General features: G+C 41.1%; 1 protein-coding gene across 1 annotated transcript in view; it reads left to right on the forward strand.

Moving 5' to 3' along the window:
* Positions 1–916: 916 nt before the first annotated feature.
* LOC308088895 (cotranscriptional regulator ARB2A homolog) overlaps positions 917–12,408 on the forward strand; it is a gene marked incomplete at its 3' end in the record, with an annotated part of 17,205 nt that continues 5,713 nt past the window's right edge. The window contains exons 1-3 of the mRNA XM_080433478.1: positions 917–991; positions 1,946–2,113; positions 4,322–4,423. Of these exons, the coding sequence (XP_080289604.1) occupies positions 2,062–2,113; positions 4,322–4,423 (154 nt within the window). The 5' untranslated portion in view covers positions 917–991; positions 1,946–2,061. The remainder of the gene's footprint in view (positions 992–1,945; positions 2,114–4,321; positions 4,424–12,408) is intronic.

A 12,408-nucleotide genomic window follows, 5' to 3' on the forward strand; every position in this document is an offset into this window, starting at 1 on the left:
CTTGGAATTGTAGGCATTAAGTTTAGTTTGACTCAGTTCCACAGTCAAAAAATTACAATTTGGCCAGTGTTTGACCATTTTTATAGTATAGTTTGTTGGTTTCTTTTGACAAAGTAATGGTCTTAATATTATTTTTATTTATTTTTCATTTTAGAGGTATTACAAATGTCTTAAAAGTCATTCAATTGTCACTTTAGGAATGTGCAGATACCCTGTATGCACTTACACTGCATGTTGGTTTGTTTACTGTTGAGGGAGAAAACATTGATCGATGTAATACTTTATTAACAGTTTGCAATAAAAGGCACGGTGGCACAGATTTATACATACGAATGCTAAAAGGATAACCCAGATAAGCCCTCAGGGCTTGTTTCCATTGAGGTCCTGTGTATTCAATTCATCGAGACTTTTAAAGACAAACAATAATATGCAATAATATGACATGACAATAATAATATAATAATACAATATTTACAATGTTGTACCTTGAGCCCCCATCCCCCCCAAAAAATACATTTCGGGACCCCCTGGGGGTCACGACCACCAGTTTTGGAACCAGAGTCCTGTCCACTATGAATTGAGTACAAGAGGATCCTAATTGAAACAAACCAGTGGCTTTCTTGGGCTTCTTTTTTTTTTAATAGTTGACCTTGTATTTGAACTGTACTTTCATGTGTTTTTTGTCTGCAAACCTCTAAATAAAGTATTCAATCAATCAATCCATCCATGATATGTCAATGTTTGTTTGAGCTGAAGAAGAAGGCTTCACTACACACAGTCTGCTGCTCCTGTCTCTTTAAGAGCCCCTCCCCCTTGCAGCCCGTTGCCCCGGTAACCCGGAAGCTTCACGTATCTTCCTGTTTGTATGCTGCACTTCAAGGAAGCAGAAGCAGATAGAGAGATCCAGTGTGTGTGTGTGTGTGTGAGATCTGATCCAGTGTGTGTGATCCACTAGATCCAGTTCTTCTGCATGTTGGTACCGATGATATACGTGAGTCCAACACAAAACGCATGGATCTTTAATAAACAAAAACTTGTGCTTTTTCTTGTGCTCTTATGTCTGGTGAGACTAAAGCACACAGTGTAAACAAACAGTGTGTTAACTGCACAGTGCACTGCACTGCGCGCGCACAGACACACACACTGACACACGCACACGCACACAGTGAGAAGTGAAACAACACGCCTACTGTGTGGCTTTGATTTCCGATTGTTGTCTTTATTTATAGTTTTGTGACCTGCAAAGAGGCTGTCTTACAAACATCTCCTGTGAGCTGTGTGTCAGACATGCGCTGTGAGCTGGTTGCAAACTCATGCACACGTGTTTGTGTTTACCAGTGGTGGAAAAAGTACTAACATTTTTTACTTAAGTAAAAGTATCAATACTGATTGATTGATTGATTGATTGAATACTTTATTAGAATTTTGCAGAAAAAAGCACATGAATGTACAGTTCAATACAAGGTCAGCTAAAATGAATGTCACTCAGTATGACTATAACTAACCAGTGGTGTAAAGTAACTAAGTATATTTACTCAAGTACTGTACTTGTACAATTTTGAGGTACTTTTACCAGGGATGTCATGGTGATTTTTACTTTTACTCCACTACAATTATTTGAAAACTTTAGTTACTAGTTACTTAAAACATACATTAACCACTTTAGCCCTATTTTATACCTAGGCTATTTGTTGTGAGCTTGTGGATCTGCTATTTTCAAACATTCTAGTACTTGTACTTTTGGTACTCTGAGTACATTTTGATACCAATACCTTTGTACTTCTACTCACATACATTTTTAATTCTGGACTTTTACTTGTAACAGTACTTGTACATTGCAGTATTGAACTTAAGTAAAACATTTGCGTACTTTTTCCACCACTGACTATAACTCATGTGTACCTTTTTATCATAACAATACCTTTTAATTCCCACATGCAAACAGGGTAGCACCTCATTGATCTGTGTGAGTTGAAGACCCATGATAACAACACATCCTCCCTCTGCTGTGATACGGGGCCCCTACGTGTTGTCAATCATCATCTCATCTTCATCATCATCATGGCCCAGGTGGCCGCCCAGGACGACAGAGAGAAAACCACGGCACTCAAAGGTGAGAGAGTGTTTCAACATTCAACAAGGGTTATACGTCACTCACTCAATGTATGAGTGACACATTATGGGCCTTCCATGAGTGTGGAGAGGATATTGCTTTCTTCTAGCCCATTAAAACCGAGAACATGTCTGTGTAACCACTTAAACCATTATTTTATACTTTGGCTATTCAAAAATAGCAGATCTACAAGCTCATAGCCAGTGGTGGCTTATCCAACGGGCTTCCGGTGCTGAAGCACAGGGCACCAACCTTGGGGGGGCACCAAACGGTGTGTAGAAAAAAAACGCTGTATCAGGAGCGCTACAACATTGAAACGCGCCGGTGAAGCGTCTTTATCCCTGGGGGGCACCAAACCGGGTCCAAGCACCGGGCACCACGAAGGGTTAATCCGCCCCTGCTCATAGCGCGGTACCGAGTGAAACGCTATGAGCTTGTAGATTTGCTATTTTTTTATAAATAGCAAAAATTTGGTGCAAATCTTTCAATATTTATATTTTTTAAAGCGAACATTTCTAACTCAAATCTTTGCTTCTGGGGGTCCCTGGAACAACATGTTTTGAGATGGGGGTCCAAATACATATAATTTAAGGGGTCCTTGACATGAAAAAGTTTGAGAACCACTAATAATAGTGACATGTGGATTTAGAAGACATTTGTAGAATCCCCCAGAAGCAAAGATTTGAGTAAAAAATGTTCGCTTTAAAAAAATATATATCCAAAGATTTGCACACATTTTCAGGATTTTTCAAAATAATTGTAGATCTACAAGCTCTATGAGCTTGTAGATCTGCTATTTTTGAATAGCCAAAGTAAAAGATAATGGTTAAAGTGGTTAACATCTAAAATGACAGATGCTTCCCCGGTCTTAATGGGTTAAAGACACGTTTAAATTCAGGCATATCTTTTATAGAATTGAAGTACTTCTTGTCTTTATTGTCAGACGTTGTTGGGTGTTTTAATTGTGGTCTATATTTATTTATTGTCTTGTCTTGAATGTATGCTTTGACCCGAGCAAAAACAACATTTTCCTTATGGATAATAAAGGAAATCTAATCTAAAGTATGTACTACAGTGAAAATGTATTGTGACATCCTCTGTAGACTGTGCTAACAGTAGATAATTAAAAACAAAAAAGAAACAGAATGATCTTTATTGTCATATCACACCATGTGTAAAAGAGTGTGGGTGGAAAAGTGCATTTATGCGTAGGAGGAGGTTTGATCCAAAACATCGGTTCAAAGTTCAGCGCTGTTCCAAAGTGCTGTTAACAGTGCTGATAAGGTAACTGGTTAGGTCACACAGCGCAGATCTCTGGTCTTGTGTTTTTATTCTCATAGCGGAGTGGTGGAGTTCACTGTATTTTGTTCTCAGATGGTGAACCTTTAACAAGCCATTGAGTCTGTGAATTGAATCATGTAAACATCTGTTTACCTCTCTGGTGAAGATTACATGCAGAGAGTCACTAAATATGTGAATAATACATTTTTAGGCTGACAAGATTTGTGGGTATGAACTTTGATGAGTTTATATTCTCCTGGCTGTCATAAAACTTTGTTGTACAAAACTTGTTCTTGCATACTTTTGCATCGGCAGTCACTCGAGTCTTAACCCATTAAATCCGGGAAAGCATCTGTGTCATTTTCGATTTTACCATTGGCTATTCAAAAATAGCAGATATACAAGCTCACAGCGAGTACATCTGTTATTTTTTAACATATTTTGAAAAACATTGAAAGTGTTCGAAAAATGTTGTATACATTTGGATTTCTTTATCACAAATCTTCTCTTCTGGTGGGTCCCTGGCACAAAATATTTTCAGGCAGGGGGTCCGAGATTAAATATATATCAATATGGGGGTCCTTGGCACAAAAAAGTTTGAGAACTACTGATTTAGAAGGCATTTGTAGTATCAGCCTCAGGTCTTAATGGGTTAATATCACAATGTCCTTCCACCTCAGTTTCCACTTGTCAATACTGTTGCTTCACGGTGAAATGGAGACACACTATGAAAGTAAATGTTACTTGAAGTAAATGTTACTTGAACTAACCTTGACGTTATACAACAGTACCTTCAGTATTTCAGGATAGAAATGCAGACGTTAGCGCCGCTGGCTGACACAGTATGCAAGCATAAGCAGTGCTGGCGCTGTGTGTGCGTGCCACGGCCGTATCACTGACTCCCCTCAACTCACCTTTTATTCTCAGATCTGCTGTCGAGAATCGATCTAGACGAGCTGATGAAGAAAGATGAACCTCCTCTTAGTTTTCCCAAGACACTGGAGGAGTTCGAGTACGCTTTTAACGAACGTGAGTACAATACGGACATCCATTCATGTACATTACGTATTACACAGTGTGGTCATCAGTGGTGTAAAGTAACTAAGTACATTTTCTCAAGTACTGTACTTAAAGGTAGGGTAAGTGATTTGCATTGGTTAAAATAATTGTTAAATAGCTCTATATTCTGATAGTACTCATTGCTATAGAGTGTTTGTTCAGTATTAGGAGTCTCCTTGTCTCTCCACCTCTTTATTAAACAGAAAATGCATTTTCGTTTCAGTTTCAGTTTCATTTCCAATTTTATCCAACCAGGACAGAGAACTCAATCAGGATACAGATTAAACAAGTGAAATTGGAAGTGATGACACTAAGAAATGAGCAGGCAAAATTGGAACTGGAACACTATACAAATTAAGCTTAAAAATTGGTACTTTCTCCTGATTGGCTGAGATTCTGACACCTACCGAAAAATGTATTTTCTGTTTATTAAAGAGCTGGAGAGACAGGGAGACTCCTGTTACTGAACAAACACTCTATAGCAATGATTACCATCAGAATATAGTATTTTAACCTTTTAACAAAATACTTTTTGTTTTAACCAAAAAATATCACTTACCCTACCTTTAAGTACACTTTTGAGGAATTTTTACATTACAAGAGTATTTCCCATTTTCAATACTTTTACTTCTACCCCACTACATTTCAGAGGCAAATATTGTACTTTTACTCCACTACAATTATTTGACAGCTTTAGTTGCTAGTTACTTTGTAGATTTTGATTATTATTACAAAACATACATTAACCACTTCAGCCCTATATACATTTTGGCCATTTGAAAATAGAAGATCTACAAGCTTGTAGATCTGCTATATTCAAAAGATTGTTATACATTTGAAAACTTGTGAAATGGGACATTCTGCATAATGAGTACTTTCTACTTTTGGTACTTCAAGTACATTTTGATACCAATACTTTTGTACTTTTACTCAAGTACATTTTGAATTCCGGACTTTTACCTGTAACAGAGTATTTCTACATTGCAGTTTTGATACTTTTACTTAAGTAAAAAATGTGAATACTTTTTCCACCACAGTGTGGTCATGGCTGTGGGTGTGTGTGTGTGACAGACTGCATCAGATTATGATTGACAGGCATCGCCTTGAGGACACATGCAATGTCACATGGCTAGTGTAGTTATTCATTAAAGTGATGGTGTGTAGGAAGGAGCTATTCCTGTGTATGGAGTCGTAGAGCTTGCATTGTGAGCTTGTAGATCTGCTATTTTCAAAGAATCAGGAAAAATATGAGATATTTGGAATATTTTTGAAACATTTTATATTGTCCCTGGCACAAGATAGTATCAGATGGGGGTCCACGGACAAATACATATTGATTTGGGGGGTCAATGATGATGATGATGATGATGATGATGATGCACTGCAGCCAGTGTGTGTGTGTCCTGTTTAGTGACGGTGCCAAACCACACTGTTATGGATGTGGAGCAGTGTTGCCAGATATTAGCTACCAGGTGTACGAAAATAAGACCAAAAGAAGCGACTATATCAGTTTAACCACTCTGAACCTGTATAAATCAGCTATTTGAAAATTGCCGAAAAATGCGTTGTGTGCTTGTAGATCAGCTATTTTCTAAAAATCTTGCTGTGGGATATTTTGAATATTTGTGAAACATGGTATGGGGGGGGGGGGCCTCTGGCACAAGAGTTTCAGATGGGGGTCCACAGACAAATGCATATTCATTTGGGGGGGGTCCTTGACATGAAAATGTTTGAGAACCACTGGTTTGAAGTAAACATTAGGAAGCAAGCCCCCAAATAAGCAACTACCAATATTTACAAGCGACTTCACAGAAAAACTAGCCTAAAGTTGCTTATAATAAGCTGACATGGCAACACTGGTGTGGAGAGGCTCAACAGGCTCCATCAATACAGTAAAGTAGTAAAGACTGCACCAGCAGTTCCAGTGAGGCAGGTTCAACTTCCTCAGCTGACAACAGGGAAGTCCATCCTCTGCTGGGCCTTTTTGTGTGTGATGGAATGGAAACGATGTTGGTCTCCCACCTCAGGGTGGGGGGGGGGGGATGGTACCGAGAACCGGTACCATTGTAGAACCCGGTACCTCCACATCCGATACACATACCCATACCGTACTCACTGTAGTATAGTACCGAATAGGTACCATATTGTAGTGCTGTGTAACTTGCGTGATGATTTAGGCTGATCTAGAATCAGTACAAAGTAAGGCAGCACTGTGGCAGCAGGCTCTCAGAATGACACCAAGTGTCGCCCTGTAGTAGTACCACATTGTTCAAGTTTTTTTAAAGAGCCATTAATGTCATTCATAGTTTTTTTTTGTATTCAAAAGTATCGGTTCTGAACTTCTGGTACCGTTTCGGGCACCGGCACGCTTAAAGGAAATTCAGTTTTTTCTCCTTCGATACACACCCTGTCACTTGACACTTAGTGGCTGCTGTGCGGAGGACGTGCAATAAAAAAACCTGCCTTAATGCAGTCAAAACATCCAGCGCCATAATACCTACCTTGGCCCCTTCTTCACACAGCTGCTGTGGCCGTTTTTTTCCCCTGCACACACACTGCACAGGTTTTGTTTTCTAATTACAGTTTCTGTTCAGGAGCAAAAAAAGTCACCGTACGTTCTCTGGATTAATGACCTAAAACTGTCTCTGGAAGAAGGGAGTCACCTGGGCGGGCTATCCGAGGTGTTTTGTCTCTTACAGGCGACAGCAGGGAGGGAGAGCCAGGCGAGCTAGCCTGGAACCACCCCCCATCCCCCCCCCCCCACCTCGGAACAAGGCGGGCCGGGTCCAGATGATGGCAGAAGTCTCTTTAGAATTCTCCTGGCTTCACTTTTAGTCAAGCCAGGTGGAGAGAGAGAGGGAGGAAGGGAGGGAGGGAGAGGGGTTGAAATGGCGGGGGCGTGTGTTCTTGGCTCTTAACCCTTTCAGACCGAGAACGCATCTGTGTCATTTTAAGTTTTCTTTGGGCTATTCAAAAATTGCAGATCTACAAGCTCATAGCGCGGCACGAGTGCCGCGCTATGAGCTTGTAGATCTGCAATTTTTTTGAAAAATCGTGAAAATGTGTGCAAATCTTTGAATACCTTTTTTTCTGTATCGCACATTTTTAACTCTGTTACAACTACTGGGGGGTCCCTGGAACAAAATATTTTGAGATGGGGGTCCGCGCCTCCGCGGCCAAAATTCATATAATTTTGGGGGTCCTTGACATGAAAAAGTTTGAGAACCACTGATTATAGCAACATTAAAAAAAACAAAAAAAACTAGGATTTAGAGGACATTTGTAGAATCCCCCAAAAGCAAAGATTTGAGTTACAAATGTTCGCATTAAAATATATATATATTCAAAGATTTGCACACATTTTCACGATTTTTCAAAAATAGCAGATCTACAAGCTCATAGCGCGGCACCGAGTGCCGCGCTATGAGCTTGTAGATCTGCTATTTTTGAATAGCCCAAAGAAACCTAAAAAATTACACTTTCCCGGTCTAAACGGGTTAATATTCCCCCACTGCGCTCGCTCTCTCTCTCTCTCTCTCTCTCTCTCTCTCTCTCTGTCTCTCTCTCTCTCTGTCTCTCTCTCCCCCCTCCCTCCCCTGCTCTCTGTCAGTGGTTGAATAGGGGGACATGTTGTGTACTGTACGGTCCGTCAGTAACCTACTCAGCCTTGGCTTCCATCTGACGGAGCATTTGCATAACCTCACTGTGCCTCTACGAACAGACACACACACACACACACACACACACACACACACACACACACACACACACACACACACACACACACACACACACACACACACACACACACACACACACACACCTCCCTGTCCCCCAGCTCGGCTCAGTGCTTCCCCAAACCCGCAGACTCTCTCTCTCTCTCTCTCTCTGTCTTTATTTCTCTCCCATCGCTCTGTCACTTTCTGTTTTCATCCTTCCTGTTCCTGGTGCCTGCCTCGGTTTCTGTCGCTGTCTCTCTCTCTCTCCGCGACTTCTCCTCCTTTTCTTTATTTCGCCTGTCCTTTACCCTTCTTGTTATCTCTCTCTCTCTCTCTGTGTCTCTCTCTCTGTGTCTCTCTCTCTCTCTCTCTCTCTCTGTCTCTCTCTCTGTGTCTCTCTCTCTCTCTCTTTCTCTCTCTCTCTCTCTCCCCTAACACCCCCCCCCCAGTATCTCTCTCTCTCACCATCCCTGTGTCCCCCTGCATCACTCCTCACCCCCCCCCCCCACCCCCCACATATGCATTGAAACATACATCTGTACATCTCAGTATTTCGCCTTCTGTTTTGTTAAAACAATTAAATAGCTGTCATTTCTATTAACCATTTGAACCCTAGCGTTCCTATTCTGGGTGGCGAACACTCAGTGAAAATAGTGCTGCGGCGCATTGTGAACTTGCAGATCAGATATTATTTTTTTCATTTTTTTCTGTTGGTTGTAGAGGGGAAAAAGGGAGAGTGGTCTTGTATGGACCTCTGGGGGACTCCGGTCAACAAAGTATTTAGAGCAGCGGTTCTCAAAGGGGGGGGGATACCAGGGGGTCCCCAGCAAAAGTAGTTAATGTAGCATCGCTATCATTTTAACGACTTTATCCATTTATACGTTGGCTATTCAAAAATAGCAGATCTACAAGCTTGTACATTTGCTATTTTTGAATTCTTTGGGGAAAATCTTTGTAACACAAATCTTCTCTTCTGGGGGTCCCTGGCAAAAAAAAATTGAGATGGAGGGGGTCCGCGGCCAAATACATACCAATTTGGGGGTCCTTGGCACGAAAAAGTTTGAGAGCCCACTCATTTAGGGTTCACTTGTTTTGTCACTTCACTTTGAAAAGCCAGCCTGTCTACAAACAGACCTGTACTGTACCTAGTCGTCACTTCTTGACACTTTTTCCTCATTGGCTGGCCTCTCAGCCAGTGAGGGCTCGCCATCCTCTCAGACTATGGTCACACGGCAGAGCACAGCGGTGTCAGATTTCACTTTCACACACACACACACACACACACACACACACACACACAGATGCACTAATTTTCTTTATATTGGTAGCCACCCTGTAAATCATTGGTTCTCAAAGTGGGGTCCGGGGACCCCCAGGGGTCCTTGGGGGGTTCCAGGGGGTCCCCAGCCAAATGTGTAAATATAGCATCATAATAATTTTTACCTTTTATTTAAAAAAAAGCAGATCTACAAGCTCATAGTGCGGCACCGAGTGCCGCACTATGAGCTTGTAGATCTGCTATTTTTGAAAAAGTCTTTGCGTCTGGGGGTCCCTGGAACAAAATATTTGAGACTGGGGTCCGCGGCCAAATGCATATCATTTTGGGGGTCCTTGACATGAAAAAGTTTGTGATCCACTGCTGTAAATGACATTGTAAATGTCAGTCTTGTTTTTCAAGTGATTTGGTCCTCTTCTCTGGCCCTGCTGCCGGCCTGCACCGGCCCGGACCAGACGGGTGTAACCAGACATGCTAATTCGACCATGTAATGGAAGGCGGGTACAGAGGGAGTCTGTGTACAATAGTTTGCAGGTATCTTAATCAGTGAAGAAGATGATGGCTTCATCATCTCCACCAGCCCTGCGGTTTTTCCATTACTGGAAATCCAAGGTTATGTACACCTAATTAAGCGGCCAAATTGAGAACAGAATGCTAATTACGGCAGAAAGAGAGAAGCGGCAAAAAAAGTTGAAGAAAACGTTATTCCTCCGAGAGGTGGACGTGTTGGGGTGGGGGGGGAGCGGTGGAGCTGAACACACCCGTCACACACACCACACACACACACACACACACACACACACACACACACACACACACACACACACACACACACACACACACACACACACACACACACACACACACACACACCTAGGGTGTCATTATGGATTATAGTTCCATTCGCCTGTTAGGCAACAGCATTTAGATCCTCCTCACCCCTCCATGAATGCATAATTGATTTCTTCAAGGCAGTGGTGAGAAAAGTACTTGCATGTTTTACTTAAGTAAAAGTAGAAATACTCTGTTACAAGTAAAAGTCCGGAATTCATCATTTACTTGAGTAAAAGTACAAAAGTGTTGGTATCAAAATGTACCAAAAGTAGAAAGTACTCATTATGCAGAATGTCCCATTTCAACAAGTTTTCAAATGTGTAAAATGTATACAAATCTTTTGAAAATAGCAGATCTACAAGCTCACACTGCGTCGGTTTGTGAGCTTGTAGATCGGCTATTTTGAAATGGCTGAAATGTATATCTGGCTGAAGTGGGTAATGTATGTTTTGTAATAATAATCAAAAACTACAAAGTAACTAAAGTTTACAAATAATCGTAGTGGAGTAAAAATACAGTATTTGCCTCTGAGATGTAGCGGAGTAGAAGTAAAAGTACTGAAAATTGGAAATACTCCAGTATCAAGTCAAAATACCTCAAAATTGTACTTAACTACAGTACTTCAGTACGTGTACTTAGTTACTTTGCACCACTGCTTCAAGGTACATACTTTCCAACCCTCTCTCTCTCTCTCTCTCCCTCTCTCTCTCTCTCTCGCTCTTGCGTGCTAGTCTGTTGCTTTTAATACGACTCGATGACGAACCCAAATCCATGCGTCATAATAATGTTGTCTAACAACTAGTCGGAGAAAACGGGCTGTTACTCGTGTACGCCGCGAGATTTATCACAGCGATGCAGGGCTTTGCAAACCTCTGCAATTTAGTGAGGGAGATGAAAGAAAGAAAAGAAAACAATTAAATGAAATAAATCCTTGTGCGTTCTTTTATCTTCTAAGAGATAATATATTTACATCTTGGCTTGTTGGGTTCCTCTTGCCGTGTGATAATTGAGAAAGTATGAGAGCCCCTTGGCTATTTGGGTTAAGTATGTGTGCTTTGTCTTTTTTCTCCTTCTCTCTATTGCTGTCATAAAGGTCAAAATTAGATTTAACACTGTTTAGAGTTTATATTGTTGCTCTAGTGTCACTGGTAGGATCGATGGTCTCATCGCTATGGTTACAGTAACACACTGGGTAATTGTGTATTTAAAAAAAAAAAAAGTGCAGTGCTCTTGCTCCTGAATTGCTCTTCTTCTTCTTCTTCTAAGTGTTTCATTTCTACTATATATTGCTTACAGCCATTTACACATACACACACGCGTGCACACACACGCACACACACACACAATGGCAAATATGGCCATTGGTTACAATACACCTGTGTGTGTGTGTGTGTGTGTGTGTGTGTGTGTGTGTGTGTGTGTGTGTGTGTGTATGTGTGTGTGTGTGTGGGGGTGTGTGTGTGTGTGTGTGTGTGTGTGTGTGTGTGTGTGTGTGTGTGTGTGTGTGTGTGTGTGTGTGTGTGTGTGTGTGTGTCACCTATCTCTGTCTAACACATGCCAACACACACACACACACACACACACACCTATCTTTCCTCAGTAGAGAGAGAGAGAGTCTCCAGGTCTGGTCTAGCACACGGTTTCCCAAATAGCGGGTCGGGACCCATGTTTTTGTTGCGAACCAATTTTTGGTAAATTGAGTAAATACCTCTTTTTCCTACCAGTTAAAAAAATAAATATATGATTTCAAAAGATTAAAAAATGTTTTGGAACAAAAACAAATCACAACTTTTCATCAGTTAAAACAATTCCAATATTTTTCAAAAGTATTTCTTCAATTAAAAACAACTTTTTACTTTTTGAATTCAAAGCTAGTGTAGTTGGTGTTGCAGACAGAATGAGCTCATGTACTTTTAGTTTTTGTGTGTTTTTACCAGCTTGCTTGAAGAGCTAGCCTCGCGTGGCCAGACAATATCACACGACACACTGCGTGGATATTAGTCTGGTCCCTATCAACGATAGATTTTTTTCCAAGGGGTGGTTACAAAAAGATCCAAACGGACTCTATTGGTTAGACCTAAACCAATCAGAGCAGTGCTTCCTTGTTCACGAACTAATCAGAGCAG

Source organism: Gymnoscopelus braueri (assembly GCF_963280865.1).
Source record: "Gymnoscopelus braueri genome assembly, chromosome: 7".
Lineage (NCBI taxonomy): Eukaryota > Metazoa > Chordata > Actinopteri > Myctophiformes > Myctophidae > Gymnoscopelus > Gymnoscopelus braueri.